Source organism: Pituophis catenifer, unplaced genomic scaffold, assembly GCF_029215685.1.
Source record: "Pituophis catenifer annectens isolate HBS135680 unplaced genomic scaffold, rPitCat1.0.hap2 SCAF_8, whole genome shotgun sequence".
In the NCBI taxonomy this organism is placed as follows: Eukaryota; Metazoa; Chordata; class Lepidosauria; order Squamata; family Colubridae; genus Pituophis; species Pituophis catenifer.
The window spans coordinates 63,152,975-63,174,687 of NW_027256888.1; the positions used below are offsets into that span (position 1 = coordinate 63,152,975).

The 21,713-nt window shown below is 35.4% G+C and overlaps 1 protein-coding gene across 5 annotated transcripts in view; it reads left to right on the top strand.

The window, feature by feature from the left end:
- Nucleotides 1-21,713, top strand: part of PPP3CA (protein phosphatase 3 catalytic subunit alpha) — a 213,697-nt gene that overhangs the window by 118,192 nt on the left and 73,792 nt on the right. For all 5 annotated transcript variants that reach the window (XM_070948213.1, XM_070948216.1, XM_070948214.1 and 2 more), the window contains exon 3: nt 9,528-9,652. In XM_070948213.1, the coding sequence (XP_070804314.1) occupies nt 9,528-9,652 (125 nt within the window). The remainder of the gene's footprint in view (nt 1-9,527; nt 9,653-21,713) is intronic.

Sequence of the window (21,713 nt, forward strand, 5' to 3'; positions counted from 1 at the left end):
ATACCTGACAGAGATTGATCAAAACAGGAAAACCCAGTTTGCATAGAATAATCTAGACTGGTGAAATTGAGTCAGATAGGTAGAATGCAATCAAATTAAGTAGGCCAGGTCTGCTGAAAGTTAATGGAGAAGCTCTCATTTCAAGAGCTTGTTGAAACCAGAACCATGGATAGCTCCAAATAAGCTTTGTGGAGTGAAGTTTTCTGTAGAAGAAATACAATTGTCTCAGCTGCTAGCTGAAGTCAATTGGAAGATAAAGTTTTTCCCCAAATAATTTCTTATGAACTGGCAGTCCTGCTATTTATTGGGTAGGGAAAAAAAGCAGTTGAAAGCAAATGGAAGTGGATACTAGTGGATTCAGGTATTGCTACTGAAAGTTCAGGGACGCGGTCACTCAGTGGCTAAGATGCTGAGCTTGTCGATCGAAAGGTCGGCAGTTCAGCTGTTTGAATCCCAAGTGCCGCGTAACGGGGTGAGCTCCCGTTACTTGTCCCAGCTTCTGCCAGCCTAGCAGTTCGAAAGCACGTACAAAATGTAAGTAGAAAAATTGTGACCACCTTTGGTGGGAAGGTAACAGCATTCCGTGTGCCTTTTTTTTTTTTTAATTGATTTATATGCCGCCCTTCTCCGGAGACTCAGGGCGGCTTACAATGTGCTCAGCAATAGCCTTCATCCTTTTGTATATTTATACAAAGTCAGCTTATTGCCCCCACAACTGGGTCCTCAATTTACCTACCTTAGAAAGGATGAAAGGCTGAGTCAACCTTGAGCCTTGGCGAGATTCGAACCTGCAGTAATTGCAGGCAGCTGGTCTTAATAACCAGCTTAATAACAGGGTGCCTTAGACCACTGTACTACCAAGGCTCTTTGGCGTTTAGTCATGCCAGCCACATGACCATAGAGACATTTTTGGACAGCACTGGCTCTTCAGCTTTGAAACAGAGATGAGTACTGCCCCCTAGATTTGGGAACGACTAGCACATATGTGCAAGAGAAAACTTTACCTTTACTGAAAGTTCTTTTAAAGATTAGAGTCTCAGGAAATTGGGAGAGATGGGATCTTTACATACTGTGTTTTCCTTCTCTTGATCTTTTTAAGAGTGTGGCTTTTGGAAGATACACAAGAATCACATAACATGCATAAATAGAGATATATACATAAATATATATGTGTTCAAATGTAAACAAGTAAACCACAATCCATACCATTGGGATGAGGTGATCTTCAGTTGGAGTTGAGAATCCTAGGGTGACAAGAGAAGGATGTGGACATTGTATAGAATTTGGGTCTGTGTTTATTATGTTTTTCCATTGGATTCTTCCTTTGTTTGTCTTAAATTCAAGCTCATCTTCCTTTTTTCTACCTATGGTGTGTAGACAGCAATAATGCTTTACTTCGTTGCCTCTGGAGCCTCATATTTATGCTGTGCTGTGGAAATGAAGGTTCTGCCGAGAATTATCTTTTTATATAAAAATATATAAATTTTATTAAAAGTTTTATAACAAAATCATAAAAACCAGTACAAACTAATAAAGAGCGAAAGAAACAAAAGAAAGAATAAAAGATTAAATGTGCAGAAAGAATGAAAAGTAATAGAAAAAAGTTTCTGATTTCTTCTGCAGAAAATATAAGTACATTTACAATATTATCTGTTACTTTATGATTACAAAGAAGAGCTCATTTTTTTCTGTTATCTAGGTTTTTTTCTAATTATCAGAACCACAAATCTTTTCCTGTTTCGTGCAAAAAGTCTAAAAGGGTTTCCAATCAACCATTAATATAGATATTGATTTTTTTTCTTTAGAATAAGTTAATTTAGCTAGCTCTGCAAATTCCATCATCTTCACCAGCCCTTCCTCCACTGAAAGTATTCATTCATTCATTTATTTATTATTCGTATCTCTCCAAGGACTCTGGGCGGCTTACAACAAAGACAGTATGAACAATATACAATAAGAAACGTTAAAAACCCATACACACCATTCATGGCCAGACCTCACAAGATTGCAGTGGTGAGATCAATGGCCCCAAGCCTGCCGGAAAAGCCAGGTTTTCACCATTTTCCGGAAGACCAGTAGGGTGGGAGCGGTCCTGGCCTCAGGAGGTAGCTGATTCCAGAGAGCCGGGGCAGCCACAGAGAAGGCCCTCCCCTGCGGACCTGCCAGAGTAGCATTGAGCCTTTCCACTTTTTAGCCTCATTGCAGTTATCGTGTGTGTGTGTGTGTGTGTGTGTGTGTGTGTGTGTGTGTTTGTGCATACATAGTTCCATTACTTTTTTCTAGTTGCCTTTCCATTAGTCCCAAAAGAAAAAATGCCAGTTTCAGTTGAAACAAAAGTACAGTTAAAATTCTGCTGTCACAGTAGATGTCATCAAGCAATGTTCTCTGGTTAAGGATGTCCAACACATTTTGGACATTATTCCTATGTGGAACCATTCACAGCTAATATTTAACCAGTGTGGAAAAGGAATTTTTTTTTTAATTTGATTTATATGCCGCCCTTCTCCGGAGACTCAGGGCGGCTTACAATGCGTTAAGCAATAGCCTTCATTCTTTTGTATATTTTATACAAAGTCAGCTTATTGCCCCCACAAACTGGGTCCTCATTTCACCTACCTTAGAAAGGATGGAGGCTGAGTCAACCTTGAGCCTTGGAGAGATTCGAACCAGCAGAAATTGCAGCAGCTGTGTTAATAACAGGGTGCACTAAACCCCTGTACTATCAAGGCTCTTTCTTTTGATTTTTTTTAAATATTTCCTTAGGTTAATGTGTGTCCTGCCATTCAAGTTTTGTACCTTTGGAGTTTTTCCCAAAACTTGGACAGAAAGGGAGAGAAAGAGACAATATATTTTAGCTTGTCTTGTGATTAATTGCATGGTATAGGAAGGACATGTTCAGTCATTGCAGGAGGATATTAATTCCTATTTTCAAAAAATAGTACTTCCAGTTTAATTAGAGAAGCCACAGTGAAAGCACTCCTGAAAAATTTATCACATTGAAGAATTGAAGAATAGAAGTCCCATGGTGAGTGTTTGAAGTGTTTGACTGGATCTAGACAGTCAATTTTTCTTCATTCATTTCAATCAGATTTTGTTTATATCTTGTTGGTCACTTGTTGGTCTTTGCTGAGAGGATCAGGGGGAATATGAGCCCACTGATTTTCCTAGAACTCACAACATCTTTCGGTGCTGTCAAACATGGTATCCTAGTAGGATGCATTAAGAAACTCATATATTGCATTAAGGATACAGTAGAAATGGTTACCATGGCTACTACTGTATACAAACCCTGAAAGAAACTGGCTTCTTTAAGAAATACTGAAAGGTGCAGCAAATGTGCTCCTTATGAAACATCTTTTCGGATCCCAAAAGCTGCCAGCTCAACTTTCATTTCTTGGCACCAAAATCTCAGACATTTTGCTTGACTTCCAAGATCAACTTGAAAATTCCACTTCTGATGTTATCCCAACTGTTTTTATGTTTGTATTACGGTGTATTTAAATGTTTATTTTTATATGTGATATTTATGTTGTAAGCTACCCTAGGAAAATATGGATTGAAACAGGGGCACAGTATTTCTAAAATTCCATAGCAACACTGTAAAATTATTTTTTAAATAAAAAGAAATCCTGCACTAGAAAATTATTCAGAGCAAAGGACAATCTTCCACTAGGTTTGGGGGTACTTTCTTACTTAGATTGTTCCTCCAAAGCTTTATATGTATACAAGCTACTTTTCTGCTGATATATTTCTTAATATGTTAGAGTACTTATTGGTATATGTCCATTATTACTTAAACTTAAACCAGAAGTACATACTTGTTCCCTTCTGTCTTAAGAAGCATGATGTTTATAAATATTTCTATAAATATTGGAAAGCATACCATTTTAAATATTTTTTAAATTGTTGCAATAAATAAAGATTTGAATAACATATTCCATCTGCTATAACTGGCTTGTATATATAATTCTCACTCCTTTGTACCTTCAGCTGTGGGATTCTGTAAAAGAAATCCCTGAGCTTAACTTCTTTTCATTAACAGAAACAAACACATGAGTCGATTCCATCCATTAAATATAATATAATTATCCAAAATGTTGGATACCAAAATTTAGAAATGAGTAATTAAAGATAAATATTGGAACAGAAAATAATATGGATGTGGATTTTAATGTTATAGGTAACATTAAATTGTATGCTTGACATACAATTACAATTGGGACCAGAATTTCCGTTGCTAAATAAGACAGATATTAAGTGAGCCAGTGGTGAAATGTAAAATGTGTAACTACTGGTTCTGTGGGCATGGCTTGGTGGTGGTAGGTAATATGACTGAGTGGGCGTGGCCAACTTTTTTTTTTTTTACTTTTAAAACCATTTTTTTGACAACCTCTTCGGCTGAAGAGGTTGTAAAAAAATACTTTCAAAAGCCTCTGACGATCCCAGCTGACTTGCCTGATCAGCAGAGGCTTTTCTTTTTTTTTAAAGCCTCTGACGATCCCAGCTGACTTGCCTGATCGGCAGAGGCTTTTCTTTTTTTTTAAAAGCCTCTGACGATCCCAGCTGACTTACCTGATCAGCAGAGGCTTTTCTTTTTTTAAAAAAGCCTCTGACAATCCCAGCTGACTTGCCTGATCGGCAGAGGCTTTGTTTCTACTTTTAAAAGTATTTTTTCGGCCGAAGAGGTTGATGAAAAAATGCTTTTAAAAATAAAATAAAAAGCCTCTGATGATTGCACGGCTCAGCTGGGCAAAGGGGAGGATGCAGGGATTTTTGCTACTGGTTCTCTGAACCACCTACCGCCATCGCTACCGGATCAGGCGATCCGGTCTGAACCAGGAGCATTTCACTCCTGAAGTGAGCCATGCTCAATTTAACTACCCTTTTTGCCATGGTGTTAAGTGAATCATTGCAGTTGTTAAGTGAATCACACAGTAGTTAAGCAAACCTGGCTTCTCCCATTAACTTTGCTTATGAGAAGACACTGGGAAGGTTGCAAACAATGATCACAAGACCCCAGGACCCTGCAATTGTCATAAATTCAGCCTGGTTGCCAAGTGCCCAAATTTTGAGCACATTATTGTAGGAATGCTGTGAAGAACATAAGTGTGAGAATCAGTCATAAGTCACTTTCTTCAGTGTCGTTGTATCTTTGAATACTTGCTAGATCAGTGTTTCTCAACCGTGGTAGCTTGAAGATGGGTGGACTATGGGGATTCTGGGAGTTGAAGTCCACCCATCTTCAAGCTTCCAAGGTTGAGAAACACTGTGGTAGATGAATGACTGTAAGTCGAGAAATACTGTTATAGCATAGGACAGTGTTGGTGAACCTTTTCAGCACCGACTGGCAAAACGGGAGTGCATGCGCAGGGGAGTGCTGGAAACAGTAAGAGTAGTTCCCCAGCCCTCACGCGCGGGAGTGCCCTGTGCACCAGAAACTGGAAGCTCAGCTTCCTGGAACGCACATGCGCACCAGGGAACTGCTCTTTCAGCTTCTGCCACTTCCACGGGCGCAAAGAGCAGCTGTGCACCAGAACCCAGAAGAGCAATGGGCGGTGGCTGGCGTGTCCAGAGAGATGGCTCTACCTACCACTTCTGGCATGCGTGCCCTAGGTTTGCCATCACGGGCATAGAATGTGAACATAGTTGACATGAAAATATCTATATTTGAGAATGCTTTAAACTAGTTTCCTAGACAGAGAAAGAAAAGAACCTAAATAAGCTATTCTTACTGAAGGAAGCATGCCTTTTCCACTGTGTGAATAAAGACTATAGCAATAGAGTTTTTACTAGGGTTGGTACATTGAGTTCTTCTATTTGTCAAGCAAGGGTATCGCAGCAATTAAGGCAAAGACAAGGGAGGTTTTTTTGCAGTTTTCTCTTGGAAAATAAGTCAAGATAATATGGCACCATGCTGTGAAAAAATACTCAAATAAAATATGACTATGGTATATGTATGATATGATAAATTTTAATGCTATCGTATTAACAGCACTTCTGCTACACATAATTTCAACTATATAAATATGGCTTCTCTTGTTCTAAGTCATACATTGACCTTCTTTATCATGGGGGTAGCACCAGTGGTGAGTTGCCCCCGGTTTGGACCGGTTCTATAGAACCAGTAGTAAAACTGGCGGGAGGCTCTGCCCACTGACCCTGATGTCATCAGAAGCAATTTGCGCATGCACAGAAGCAAGGTGTTCACGCTCGCTTTGCTCGCGCACTCACGCAATCTCGTTGCGAACTGTAGTAAAAGTAAGTAGAACCCACCCCTGGGTAGCACATGGTTTTAGTAAATAAGTCTGATGAGAATTTATTATTTGTTTGGGTGCAGGAATAGTTGTCCAAGTAAAGATTTCTCCATGTTCACAAATAAGCTATGAAAATATGGGAATGGTGAGGATTGAAATGTCCATGCGCAAGACTAATAATGTAAAAATGTAGCATAAGAATCGAGTTACATCAGCAGAAAGCACAGATAGAAATCTTGTTTATTAAAAAATCATAGTTTTAAAACACAAGAGTGTAAGTTTAATATTCACTAATATTATACACAAGATGTTGATACAGTGCCATAGTGTGATTATCAAATCGAGCTTCCATATTTCTTTTCTTTTTTGGGTATGTGATAAATTCTGTAATACTGTTTCAGTCTTGAATTCAGTGTTCCATGAAAATGAACTTACCCTTCTTAAAAGAAAAAACTAATACTCTTGCATTCTTTCACTTATGTAGCTCAAGAGTGTATTTCATTATGAATATTTGTTAAGGGTATATATTTGATAAGAGAATATATTTCTCAACGGTATATATTTGATAGAGTTTAGATGAGAAAATAGATTTTAGTAGAGATTTACATATTAAGGATGGTTATTTTACAGTTAATTTTTTTAATAGTGAACTAATATTTGGGTTTTATTATTTTATGGTGAACTGTTTTAATGAGATTTATATAAGAATATAAGGATGGATGTTCAGTGGTGATTAAGATTTTTGTCTTATGATGGGTGAATAAAATGAATTAAATTCTGTATAGGATTTTTTAAAGGATTATATTAGTGAGGTAGATATAATGTATAGAAAAAAAACCAAATTAATAAGATTTTGCTTAGGTTTGTTTTTAAATTAGGGATTAATTTTACAATTTTGTTTTATAATGATAAGTATTTTTGAATTAATGATTGAGTAGTTAGTTAAATTTGTTTATGTTATGCTTAACTTAGATTAAAAGATTACCTGATTACCTGTACTGAGTTGGAATTCTTTCATATATATATATATATATATATATATATATATATATATATATATATATATATATATATATATATATATATATATTTGTTTAACCTTCTACCCCTCCCTTTTTCATATTTTAACTTTTTCCTTTGCCCTTTTGTTGTTGTTGTTGTTTTGTATTTTAGTTTTGTATTTCATGTAGTTCATGAAATTATTTTGATATAATTAAAGAATTATATACAGGAAAATACTGTTTATCTTCAGTATTTTTCCTGAATGCTTTATGACTTGTGCTAATGTAAACTAAATGTAGATGTTTTAATAAACCATCTTATTTTATATTATTGCATATACAATAATTATTGAACATATTAAATTTAAAATGGCCAAACATCTTGAGATATCAGTATAATTTTATTTGGGTAAGACTGTGCCTCAAATTATATCACATAGTGGAAAGTGCAAAGGAATCTATTTACGTATAATTGCAGATGTGCATATTGATAGCTGTTGCATTATTAGTCTTATTTTCTTTCATTATTAAAGGTGATATATATACAATTCCAAATAATTTCTAATTTAGCTTCAAACCAAACTTGGTTATATCATGCGAACAGAAGCTGGTATGTTGGGTCATTTGAATCTACAATATTAAGATTCAAGACTTAATTAAGATTATTAAAGATATAAATGATGTTATATTATTATAGCTAATGTAATCCTACATCTAATAATTAAATAAAAAAGTTCATAGAATTCTGCTATTGAAGAATATCTGGCTTTAATTTCTCAAAATTCTACTACTGCCGTTTTAATTCCTGACAGTTTCTTCTAGTATAATTGTAAAGTGGAAAATGACTTCAAATGATTGATGGACCAAAGTAGTTCAATGAAGCTTCCTAATATTTAACCAAGCAACGTTTTTAATAGAGTTGATACACTATTTCTCATGGCATACATCTAACCTTATTTTCTCCTTTTAGTCCACTATTGTTTTGGTTGCTAGAAGACATGCTACAAAATCTCCTTGATCAAAAATTCTTAGAGAGACTGAATAAACTTGCATTTTAAATACAGTTGTAATCCTTGAAACTTATCCGATGGTCTCTTAATATAGGACTGTCTGCAGCATTTTGTTACTGAGGCAAAGAACAGGATAGCGTTCCTTCCCATGTCGTGTTCAAAGGCTGACTGAACTGACAGTTGACTCTTACTATCACATCACCAGTGTTGAAGAATCTTACACCATGGATGCCAGTTTATGGATCAATATAGTCTAACATCAGGAAGGCAGAGGGCTGCATGGCATTATGGCTATCTCTATAAGACATTGCTACCAGTTCATAACATGTGTAACTTGAGGCAGTCAATATGCTTCACGTAAAGTTATGCCTGAGCCAACTATGCATCTAGAGATGTAGATGTACAGTTCCATAGTTCTTCTCTTATTCCATGTTTCATAGCAGCTAAAGAATCTTGGGATAGCAAACTGGAAGTGTAGATCAGGAGTGGGTAACTATGGCACCTTTATGAACTTTGCCATAGTTGCCCATCCTGGTGGCATGTCAGTGATGTAATATGTTAGAAAAAAATAGTCCAGATCCTACGTTTTAGATATAAGTTATGTTTCACTTATTTGTTGTGGTCCACCAGCAGCCTGTGGAGCTGGCAGCAGAGTCAGACAGTGAGGAGGCTGGGGAGGAAGATGGGCCAGTCCTGGAGTCTGGAGAAGGCTCAGATGAGGACTCTGCTTTGGAGGCAGAGAAAGGGCCATCTGGGAGGTACGTGCTGCCTCCGGAGCCTCCAGAGTCAGACCTCAGCAAGGCAGAGGAACAAGGGGCATGCACGCACAGAGCTGCTGGAAGGCAAGAACAGTTAAGACAAAAGGGACGACTTGGGAGTAGGGCTTGGAGATTATTGGCCCCTCCCATAAGACTTAAAGGAGGAGCAAAGGCATGTGGGCCTTTGTAGGAAGCAACATTGTTAATTCTGTGCAGTTTAAAGTCTGAAGCTCTGTTTGATTCTGGACTCCATGTGGCTTTGCCAATTAAGTCTTTGGCAGTGTGTCAAGGGAGATAAAGGTGGGTGATTATCCCAAAGGACTCTTTACAACTATTTGGGACTCATCTGTGAATTCACAGCTGTTAAAATAAAACAGGTTTTTGGGACTACTCGTGTGTTTTACTGACTCAGGAAGCCTAGGTCAGAACATTATTATCTAGAAAATAAATACAGTTCTATAATGTATAAGATTATTAATTATTATTTCCATCATTTTCTTTCAGTTTGTGGGGATATCCATGGACAATTCTTTGACTTGATGAAGCTGTTTGAAGTGGGAGGTTCTCCTGCCAACACACGATACCTTTTTCTAGGGGACTATGTTGACAGAGGATACTTCAGTATTGAAGTAAGCATTGTTTCCTTCTTTAGCTATGAAATTAATTTGCAATGCATGTTGGTTTATCTTTTTCTTTCAGTATATTATAATTCTAAAAGTATATTTTCATGCTGCCACTTTGGCAAACATGGTGTACAGAATTGTTCAGTAGAAAGCATCACGTTGATTTACTGTAAGCATATTTGGTCTTTTCTAGGTTAAGTATTACACTTTTAAAAAATAGTTAATATTTTATATTTATTAAATTCAGGTTGAATTTATTTTGTTAAGTCCTGAAATCATTACAGATAATCCTTGAGATAGATAGTCCACTATAGTCCACTATAGTCCTACAGATAGACCTCTTGTTTAGTGACTGAAATTACAATGGTGTTGAACAAATGGTACTTAAAATTTGTCTTTGACTTTGACTTTGCTGTTCCAACACCCTTGCTTTTACACGATCACCATCTAGGCTTGCACTAATGAGAATTGCAGCATCCCACAATCATGTGATCACAATTTAATAAATTTACTTGCTAAGTTCACACAAGGAAAGTCAACCAGAAAGCTGGCAAAGAAGGTTGCAAGTAGTTCTGGTAAATTACTCGCATAGGAGCAGTTACGCCCATCCAAGTGTCTTACACACCACCAGGACATTCTCCCCACCTGGCAGCAGTCCCATATCTGCCTGCTGGCTTCTTTGCAAGCTATCTGGAATTATATAACGACCCGTTATTTTCGTTTAACAGTGGCCTCAGAGAGTGCCAGGATTGCCAGTTCTAAACGTGCAATCATTTCACATTACACCTGACATTACATAACCTCAAACTTTATGACTGCATCACTTAGCTATGGAAATTCTGGTCCCAATTATTTTGCTTACCTGTACTGAGAACTAATCTGTAATGTTAGCCTAGTCATTAAATTAGTCATTAAAACCAAATGATACTGCATATTCAAAAATGTCAAAATTTTATAGGTAGACCTCAACTCACAACTTGTTGTTAAGTGACCACGTAGGATTTTATAAACTTTTTGGGGGCACTTGTTATGTGAATGGAGTGGTCCTTAAGTGAGCCCATTTTATCCATTGGGTGATTTTTGCTTTAAACTGGAAATAAACATTGGTTTGCAGCAAAAAAAGGTCATAATTTGTGGTCATGTGGTCATTTATGGACATTGCAAATGACCATAAATATGTGATGGTTGCTAACTGCCATAAATGCCATCAAGGTAACTAGGGGAGCAGTTGTTGGAACTTCAAAAGCAAGTCATGAGTAGGTCTGGGGAGGTTCACCGAAACTTCAAATTGTCACTAAGCAGCTGGTTATAAATTGAGGACTATGTGTAATCTAAATGACTCACTCCCCTTTCCTTGCCTTCCCTGCAAAGCATCTCTTTTTTTAAAGACATCCTTGTGGATTCTAAAAAGTTCTCACATCGCCCTGCAAAACTATTTCTCCCTGTTTCTTCAGACTAAGTCCTTCTGAGTTTAAATCATTCATGTTCACCTTCCTGATAGTTTTAAAATGATTTTTAACTTCTTTGTAATTTGGCCAAGTCTAAAAGCAATCTTCCTTCCCCCCCACCCCCCTGCAGTAACATCAGATAATTGTGATGACTAACAGTTATTTTGCATTTAATTATATTCCTTCTATATAAAATACAGTTAAGAGGAATAAAGGGGCAATATGTATTCTTCCTGGCCATGTTAAGTTACACTTTGTGTAGGTTAATACGGCTCCTTAAGGCCATTCTATGTTTTTAATATTCCAGATATTAAGGAAAAGACAGCATCTATTGTAAAGTCAAACAGCTTTTAAAGGCTTGGACCATCAACTTTTAAGTTCTCTGAATCTGTCTTTTTTGTGGTGGGTGGAATTGCCTGCTGCCTACAAATTGTTTCAAATAGAGACAACAGTGCATGAAGAAAACCTTTGTATTTTTAGGAACAAGAATTGGAAATTATACAAGGTGGGAGGGAGAAATATAATAATGCATTGCAAAGGAAAATGAAGCATTTCAAACTTTTATATATACTATGTGTGTGGGTGCATATAATGTGTGTGTGTGTGTGTGTGTGTGTGTGTGTGTGTATCTGTATACATACATACTGCAAAGTTCAATAAAATATCTAGATTTTTTTAAATGGTACATTTGTCCTTTTCCTTTTCCACCCCAGAAATATGTTAGGACTAGGCTATGTTCATTCTTCTTTAATTTACCATTTACTTTATAAGTATGATTACTTTTTTTTCTTTTTAAAAAAAAAACAGTTCTTCCTTTGAAGGGAGAGTGTTAGGTAACACTTCAGTTTAGCCTAGTAATTAAATCTTCAGTTTAGCATAAAAATTAAGAGGAATAAAATGAGGGTGCCAGGTACACTTTTCTGTGTTGCAGTACTAACACCGCAAGAGAACGGGTGTCTCTAATAGAAGACCTATTTGAATCTTCTTAAAGTGCTTTAAATTATCAGATGAACATTGTTACAAGCTACCCCATGACAACCTTTTCTTAAAATAAATTATTATAGGAATCCTTCATGCTCAAATAATCGGAGACAAAAATAGACATGTTTTAGACTAAATAGACAACATTACTAGAAAAAAAAATTGATGAAAAGACTTCTCTCTTTTTCTTCATTCTAGAACACAGGATCATTCATTCAAGACAAATGAACCATGAAGAATGCATGGTTCCAGAATGGAATATTTTATAGACAATTAACTTGAATTATTTTAAAGGGCTATAATATAACTTCATGGAGGACATTATAGGTACTAGTTACAACTGCAACTAGTATGAAGTATTCATATTCATTCATTCATTCATTCATTCATTCATTCATTCATTCATTCATTCAATTTCTCTAACTGCCCATCTCAGTCAATGACCCCGGGAGGCTTACAATTACAATAAAATTACAATAAAAATACTAAAATATTTTAAAATAATAAAAACAATACCGTGTTTCCCCAAAAATAAGACCCTGTGTTATATTTTTTTGAACCCTGAAATAAGGGCTTGGCCTTATTGCCATGTGCTCAAAAGCCCGATTGGGCTTATTATCAGGAGATGTCTTATTTTGGGGAAAACAGGGTAGAAACATCCTAAATAAATATACATAGCAGCTGAAATATTTGGCCAGTTAGCAATACAGCCTTTAACACATTCAGCACCCCAGGTTCGGGAACATAGCCAGGTTTTTAGAACCTTATGAAAAATAACAGGGGTTGGGGGCCATTCTAATCTCCAAAGGGAGGTTGTTTCATTGATCATGGGCCTCTGAGGAAAAAACCCATTTTCTGTTCCTGACCAGCCAACTCTCTGGCTGACAGGTTTCTCAATGCCCATTCTGCTAGATCTTATTTCATTTTGAATTGCACTTGGAAACACACTGGCAATCAATGCAGCTTACACAGAAGTGGTGTTAGGTGCATCACAATTTCAGTTTTGGTGTAGGAGTTACTATTAAAACTTCTGATTTCTTGTTTCTTTGATATTTTAACTTCCCTGACATGTATGGCAGTACAATTCCTAGTCAGCGCTTCCTGACTCTTCTAATATAATTTATGTCCAGAAATAACATAAATTATATTAGAAGTTCTCTCCTTTTCTTCAGCTTCCTATTGTGTCCATTATATCTATATTGTCCTTTCTGCTTGTATAGCATTAACTTCTTTACTCAAGGACTTCTAGCAGTAGTACACAGCAGGGGTGAAATCTAAAATCTTTCCGTACCGATTCTGTGGGCATGGCTTGGTGGGCATGGCAGGGGAAGGATATTGCAAAATCTCCGTTCCGCTCTCCTCCTGGGAGAAGGATACTGCAAAATCTCCATTCCCACCCCACTCTGGGGCCAGCCAGAGGTGCTATTTGCCGGTTCTCCGAACTGCTCAAAATTTCTGCTACCGGTTCTCCAGAACCCGTTAGAATCTGCTGGATTTCACCCCAGGTACACAGGCATCTATATACCCTTGTCCAGATATCCATAGACATGGGCATTTCTTCATAGTCCTTTGACCACTTTGATCAGTAGAGTTGAGGATTCTGTAAACATTGTGCCTTATCTATCTTGCTAGGTTGGACCTCAAGAAAGTTCCTGATCGTTTCTGGAAGGCAGATTAGGACAGAGGTCTTCAAACTTGGCAGCTTTAAGACTTGTGGACTTCAATTCCCAGAAATTATTCAGCCAATTCTGGGAGTTGAAGTCCACAAGTCTTAAAGCTGCCAAGTTTGAAGACCTCTGGATTAGGAGTTTGCAGGTTCTTCAGCTGACATAACCAGCAGTACCTACTCTGATTTGGTTACTGATATCTCTACATCAGAAGAAGAAAAAAGAAATTGTGAATTAAATTTAACAGTGTTATCAATCTTTATCTACATATGGTCTCTGGAAAAGATCATCTAATGATTCATGATCAGGCAGCTAACTTATAACCATGTGTCAACCCTTTAAAATGGACTAGGATACCATGCATATTTATCAGAGCAGTCTTCAGTTCACTATTTCTTCCCCAAATGTTGTCTTTTTTCTGTTTTCTGGACCCTATCCCAAAATACTGTTATTTTAAAACATTTAAAAATAATGTTAATGTCCCCTTGAAAAGGAGAGGATAGCTCTCTGATGACCAATGATGGTGTGAAACTGCATACTAGTTTTTATGTGTTACTTATCGTACTGAGGACTGTATCAGTTCTTCCAGGTTTGATTATACTGCAGGTACACTCTGCCATTCTAGTCTCTTTTGAATTCTAGCCTCTTTTAACCTGATTTTGAATATACAGGTTGGTGAGGAGTCTTTGGTGCTCTCTGAGCTTGCTTCTTGATTTCCAAACGTTTCCTTACCCTAACTAGGTAACCTCATCAATGCTAGCTGATTAGTGCTAACTGATGATGTTACCTAGTTAAGGTAATGAAACATCTGCAAGAAAACAAGGAAGCTCAGAGAGCACCAAGGATCCATCATTTCAACTCTGATCTACAAATATTCTCCTTTATTGATATAGGTTGGTCTTTAAACAGTCGCATTTCTCTTCTTTGCAAAAATGAAAAGCAGTAATGATTGTTTAAGAAAAGCATTCCAGGAATTATCAATAGATTTCTCTTGGCTTCTCTTATTCAAATTCTTCTTTTCTGCAGAAATCTAAAAGCGTACTTTCTTCGTTCCTTAAAAATATACCTTAGTCTTCCCTTTTAAATAGGAGTCTCAAATAGGCAAATGATTTGTAGCTGAGAATGCAGCTAGAATGGAAGCCAGACCTGCAGGATCTTTTAAGTCCATAAATTTGCACGATTTAGCTTTTCTCCAGTCATCCAAATGCTCAAAACTGACTGTGCCAATTGGAAGTAATAGTGTTCTCATGCATTTTTCCACTATAGCGCCTATATACTAGAAGTGTTATAATTCAAGCATGTTTCGTTAGAGCTGACCTTCAGATAAATGTCACTTGGAGAAGTCTTTTGAATTTTATATAGAGACATATTTTGCTAAAGGGTCAAGCAACAAATATGATTTGTAAATAGAGATTGGCAAATATAACATATCTTCTGCAAGCAAAATACATTTCTGGCTGCAATCAAGATTCCCCTTCCATTATCTGAATATTTTGCAATATGCTAAAATCAAAGAGGAATGTCACAGCACAGCATTCTGCTTAATTTGTGCCTTGACGTATACTCTAAATTAAAATGCTGGGTATTGTGACTTAGTATTCTGGGATTTGAAGACAAGACACAGAATTGTGACCTGTGCAGTTTCCAAAGTTGTTCTAATGCATGTGTATAGTTATGTGTATAGTTAGCGTAAGGGATACATTTGCTGCTGGTTCAGTAGTGCAGAATTGGAATAGTTTTGAAATTGGACAGGAATTCAGATACAAGTGAATCCTCCAATTATGAAAAGAAACCTAAAATAATTCTGAATGCAATCATCTGAAAATAGTTGTTCTGTGAATGGAGTACAGAGAGGTTTGTGCAGTGTATCTAAAGTCTGCTCTAAGTAGCAATCTGATAATTGTCTGAACAATACCACATATTTAGGATTAGCAACTGCCTGTTTGGCATTTGCTAATGAGATAATACTCAGTGGATTTTATAGATGTTCTAATTTTCATATTTAAACACTTGATCTGACTATTAAAGTAGAAATACACATTTAGGACAACATTATTTCATACACAAAGCCTTTGGTCAATTTTCAATAAAAAACAGTATTCAAATTCTTTATATACTGTTTAGAACAAGAATGCTGTGAAGTGTGTATATGGTGACAGCAGCTAGATTATTGATAGGTCAATATTGGAAAAATGATGCTTTGCCCACTATTGAAGAATGGACTTTGAAGATGGCCAGTTTTGCAGAGATGGCGAAGATTTCAGCATATTTAAAAGATCGAATTCAAGAGACTTATGTATGGGAGTGGAAAAAGTGGATAGATTATGTGCAGAATAAATATCAAATTAGGAAATATCAGATAGCTTTTAGCTGAATGAATGTATTATGTAGGGATAGATTTATTGAGTTTTATGAAGGTATAAATGGTATATAGGGGGTGGAGGGGTTTAAGTTTCATAAAATGTATTTTTGATTAGGATTTTATTTTGTGGAAGTCCTGGGGGGAAAAGGGGAGGGTTAGGGAGGGTCTGGGGGGTTTGGGGGGGGGGGGAAACTGGGGAGAAAATGTATTTGTAAAACTTTTTAAATAAAAAAATAAAAATAAAAATAAAGAATACTGTGAAGTGGCCAAGTACCTACTCATTAAATTAAAGAGTGAGCCATAGGAGATTACATTATTTACTTATTTAACTGAAGGGTATTTGCTGCCATTTAAAATCAGGTCTTCATGAAACTGACAATATAAAAACCTTGCATTCAGTAAATCTAGTAAATATTATTTAAAAGGCTAGGTGGTTAATTAGTACTGAATCTCTTAGGGTGAAAAGCATTTCAAATATGACGATTTTTCTTTTTACGTATCATCATCTTAATGAATTATTAATTTAGTGATCAATCCTAAAGTTGATGAATGAGCTTCTCGATGTCATAACTAAACAAGTTGAAGAATATTCAACATATGGCAAAAGAAACGTGTGTTAATACGATCTTTGAGAGTAAAATAAAACAGGCAGATGTTACCAGTGATAATGTAACACCAACTTGAGGCAGTGCAGAAAAAATGAGATTGCAATGCTTAAACATTTAAATTCCCAACCAGCTTGGCTTAAAATTGCTGCTGTATCCTCTCAAGCTGCTTAATCACATAAGGATGCCACTGCAGTTTCCTTTTCTTATAAGTATGTTGTATGTTCTGAATGCATATGGTTAACATATAGTATATCATGTAATATGATAAAAAGAGAGAGAGAAAAAATCCTTACATTTATTCAATCCTTGAATTTATGATCTGACAAAAGACACATATTTGGAATGGGTTGTCTACAAGGCTTCTGGATGAGGACCTATGGTGGGTTAGATGTCCCTGTGAGCAGGGACAATGCCATAGTGAAATCAATAACCAGGAGACAGGTTCTGAGAAAAAGCTCTCTGCAAGAAGAATCAATCAAGAGATTGATCACCTATCTCTGTATGGCTGCTCCTTGTGAGGACATGACAAGAATTGAGTTGAGAATTGAGCTGCTCAATTCACCACAATGATTTGAACAGCTTGGGAACCAAGGGAATATCAGAACACCAAAGTTCTCAATGTAGGCTTTACAGATATGGCCAGAGGTGGGTTTCAGGGTACCGGTTCTGGAGAACCGGTAGTAAAAATTCTGACTGGCCCTGCCCCCATCAATTCTCTGCCTCCCAAGTCCCAGCTGATCAGGAGGAAATTGAGATTTTACAGTATCCTTTCCCTGCCACGCCCTCCAAGCCATGCCCACCAAACCATGCCACACCCACCAAGCCACACCCACAGAACAGGTAGTAAAAAGTTTTGAAATCCACCACTGGATACAGCTAGCAAAAACATTACTTTCTTAAACTCCTTTAAGACATACCGGTAATCAATTTACAACTTAATGGAGAGATTCTGAACAACAAAATAAGGAACAAAGTCAGTATGTTATCTTCTTTTTAAAATTAAGAAGAGATAGAAAATGCTTCCTTAAAAGATTTAAATTTAGAAGCAAAAAGCTTAATAAGTTTGTGATTCAAGAAAGTTTTAAACAGATGTAATTTTAGAAAATAGAAGTATACATTTTTTTTTTCTGGCAAAAGTGTCTTTGAAAATAGTAAAGTTAATTAGACAAAAGACCAGAGCTTTGTGAGAATGCTGATTGTTTATTATTAAAAAAATAGATAGTTACAAAGCAAGAAAATAAATGTATTATGAACCAGACTGTGTGACTCTAACTATAGAGAGCTAATTGAGTGTAAAGTGTTAAAGACTGAGAAAAGCAAAACCGAACAAAGAGAAGTATGCTTTTAACTTTCACCCTAGTTATAAACATACTTTCACTTTATCATAATGGCAACCACAAGAAAAGATGCAAAATTAGAAGGAATGAGGTTCAGCAGAACAATTTATGCATAATGACATTTCATTAGATTTACTGCAAAAATGTTTGAGGAACTTGGCAAGAAGATGACTGCAACAGTTGCCAATAGTTTGGGTGCTTTCAAAAAGTAAATGGAAGAAAGATTTGTAGGAATAGAAAAAGGATATGGAAGAAATAGTTGAAGAAACTATAGGACCATTGTGTGAAGATCTAAAACAAATTAGTGACAAAGTGTAAATTATGTAAAATAGTTTATAAACAGAGATGTAGTAAGGTTTGGGCAAAATGGTGAGAGAAAAAGATTTTTGTTTAAGATTCAGAACAATTCCATAAAAACATGCATGTCAGAAAAAAAGATTCTTAAATCTCTGTCTAATTTTCTGTATTGGAAGGAAAATGATATTGAGCCAGAGACTGATTTACAGGATTAATACATGATTTCCAAAATTAAGAAATGTTCCAAGGGATGTCCCTGTGCACTTTGTCAGGAAAAAAGATGTTGGAGATCAAATTTTGCAGCAGCATTTTAATATTAGGTTAAGTATTGATAATACAAATGTAATTAACTTAAGAAACCATCAATTAGAATATTACATAAGAGAAAACAGTACTGTATTTGGAACAACGCAGCCAGTAATTCTGTATGCAGAGAAGTCCTTTGACAATTTAAATATATATATATATATATATATATATTTTAAACAAACAAACATACAAACAAACAATACATCCTTAATCATTCAGTGCTTCATCTGACTACATATTTTGTGTCTGCTACTCCCTCCTCCATCATTTTCATATTATATTTCTATCATATCTTTATATTTTCATTTAGGTCGTTCTTCCCAAATTTCTTATGTTTATATTAATTCATCAATTATCTAAATTTTTATATATATCTCTTCTCTAACCATTGATATAATTGCCCCCATACTTTAAAATAGTCCAATTCTTTCTTTTCTTTAATTACCAATGTTAATCTATTCATTTCTGCACATTCCAATATTTTCTTAATTACTTCTCCCTCTAAAGGGATTTTCTCTCCTTTGACAATTTGAATTGGATTTTCTTGTTTAGAGTTTTGGAACATTTTAACTTTTATTAAGTGGGTAAAATTAACTTATACATCATAGAAAAACAAATACTGTAATTGTTAATGGAGAACTAACAAAAACTTTGTGAGATTCAAAAAAGGCTCCAAATAAGCATATCTGTGGTTTCCACCTTTGTTTGTTTTAGTTCTTGAGGTACAGGTAGTACTCGAATTATGACCATAATTGAGCCCAAAATTTCTGTTGCTAAGTGGGATATTTATTAAGTGAGTTTTGTCCCGTTTTATGACCTTTCTCCCACAGTTGTTAAGTGAATCACTGCAGATCTTAATTTAGTAACATAGTTGTTAAGTGAATCTGGATTTTCCATTGACGTTGCTTGACAGAAGATCGCAGTTGAGATCACATGACCCTGGGACACTGCAACCGTCATAAATATGAGTCAGTTTTCAAGTGTCTGATTTTTGATCCTCTGATCATGAGGATGTTGCAATGGTCATGAGTGTGAAAAACAGTCTTAAGTAACTTTTTTCGGTGCCATTGTAACTTTAAACGGTCACTAAATGAATGGTTGTAAGTTGAGGACTACCTGTATTGAATAGAGACATAAGACAAGATAGGAAAATTGTGGGAGTTAAGCTTTAAAAAAGAATTTGTGGATGACCCAATATTAGTTTTGGTAGAACTGGTAGTAGGAGTAGAAACATTAATGGGAAAATTGCTAACAAGTGTTAAGTTTAAGAAAATGAAGATGCTAAGAAAAATGTGAAATTAGAAGATTAAATAAAACTTATGGAGAAAACTGAATTTAAGATTGAAAAAAGTAAAATGACAAATGTGAATTGTATGTTATTTCAAAATAACTGTTACTGGAATAAAATTAAGAAAGACACATTAAGATGGGACAAATTAAAATTGTCACTGTCAGGGAGAACTTCTGTGGTGAAAATTAATGTTTTTCTTAGAATGATGTTTCTGTTTCAGACAATACCTATTTTGATAAGTGATGTACAATTCAAACAATGGCAAAAGATATAGCAAGGGGAAAAAACCCTCAACTTAAATATAATGTGCTACAAGAAGCAAAGGAAAGAAGATTGGGTTTACTGGATTTGAAATTGTATTTTACAGCTTGATGTTTGAGCAGAGAAACCCATTCTTGGTCTTTTAGAGTTAGATGACCATGACCATGACCAGATAGCATAGATATATGTTATGATAAAGTTAAAATTAATATGTATTTTAAATATCATTTTATTAGATATGCCATATTGAGAGTGTAAAATAGATACAGGGTATGCCTGAAAACATTTCTGTGGATTACAGTGCATAGAAGAGATACAGCAAGCAAAAACAAATAGTTAACATACCAAGAATTATTGGAAAATCTTTAAAAAGAATATAAAATTAATCTATAGAGAGAGCAACTAATAGCAGAAGAATGGTTGTCAATGGTTTTGCCATTTACAGTTATCAGAAAGATTCAAAATGGATAAAAAGACTTCTGGTACGGAACAAAGTAAGACAGAAATTGAGGTAATGTTGTGCATTGAAGATGAATATATAATTGCTAAAATGTATGGACTTTTGTTGACGCTTGAAACAGGAAGAATGGGTTACAAGTCAGCTAATTATTTTTGATTATAATATGCAGATGTATCTGGGAAAATACAATTTTAAAAGAGTTGAAATTTTCATTATGTTGCAATTTTAAAGAGAATTTTTATAAAATAATGTATCATTGGTGCACAATGTTAGAGAAATTATCTAGAATGTATGTTGGAAATGTGAACAAATTGAAAGGGCATTTAATCATGCTTGGTGGACGTGAAAAACGTTAAAAATTGATTAAAATACATGTATCATATATTTTAATACATGATACAGTGATAATCAATGTGATACAGTGGATTTTGAAGTTTAATATTCAATTGAAGACAGAACTTCTCCTTTTAGGATTGATGAACAATTAGAAAATGCTATTAGGAGATTATTTCAATTTTTTAAAATTAGACTATGCTTTGTCAAAGAGAGAAACAGCTTAATTTTCTCAGTTTTATAATACCTAGTATTGTTCAGAGTAGCCTTCTGGCTTTGAGTTCCCATAATTCCCATCTAGAATCAGTGCAGTAGTAAAGAGCGTATTGTTGAAACTTAAGGAATGGGTAGTATCTCAATGCTGTCATTGAGTTGAGTCGTGATCTTAGATGAAATACCAAAAGCTTGGTAATTCTTATTATACTGTAATGTCATTGAATTTCAGATTGCAATTTACACATACATTTTACATTCTATATTTGTTAAACGTTTAGTAATCATGTGATCATTATATGAAAAAAACCATGCCCTTTCTATAGCCTAAAAGAAGACACAATTTTTAAATTAAGCCCCATGGCATTCATTTGCGGTAAATCAATGTTATGATTTATAGTTTATTACATATATAAGCTAGAATACAAAGAAGTGATGCAGCCTTGCTTCGGGCCACTCAATTAGTTGTCGGCAAAAGGAAATAGAAAAAAAAAAACCCT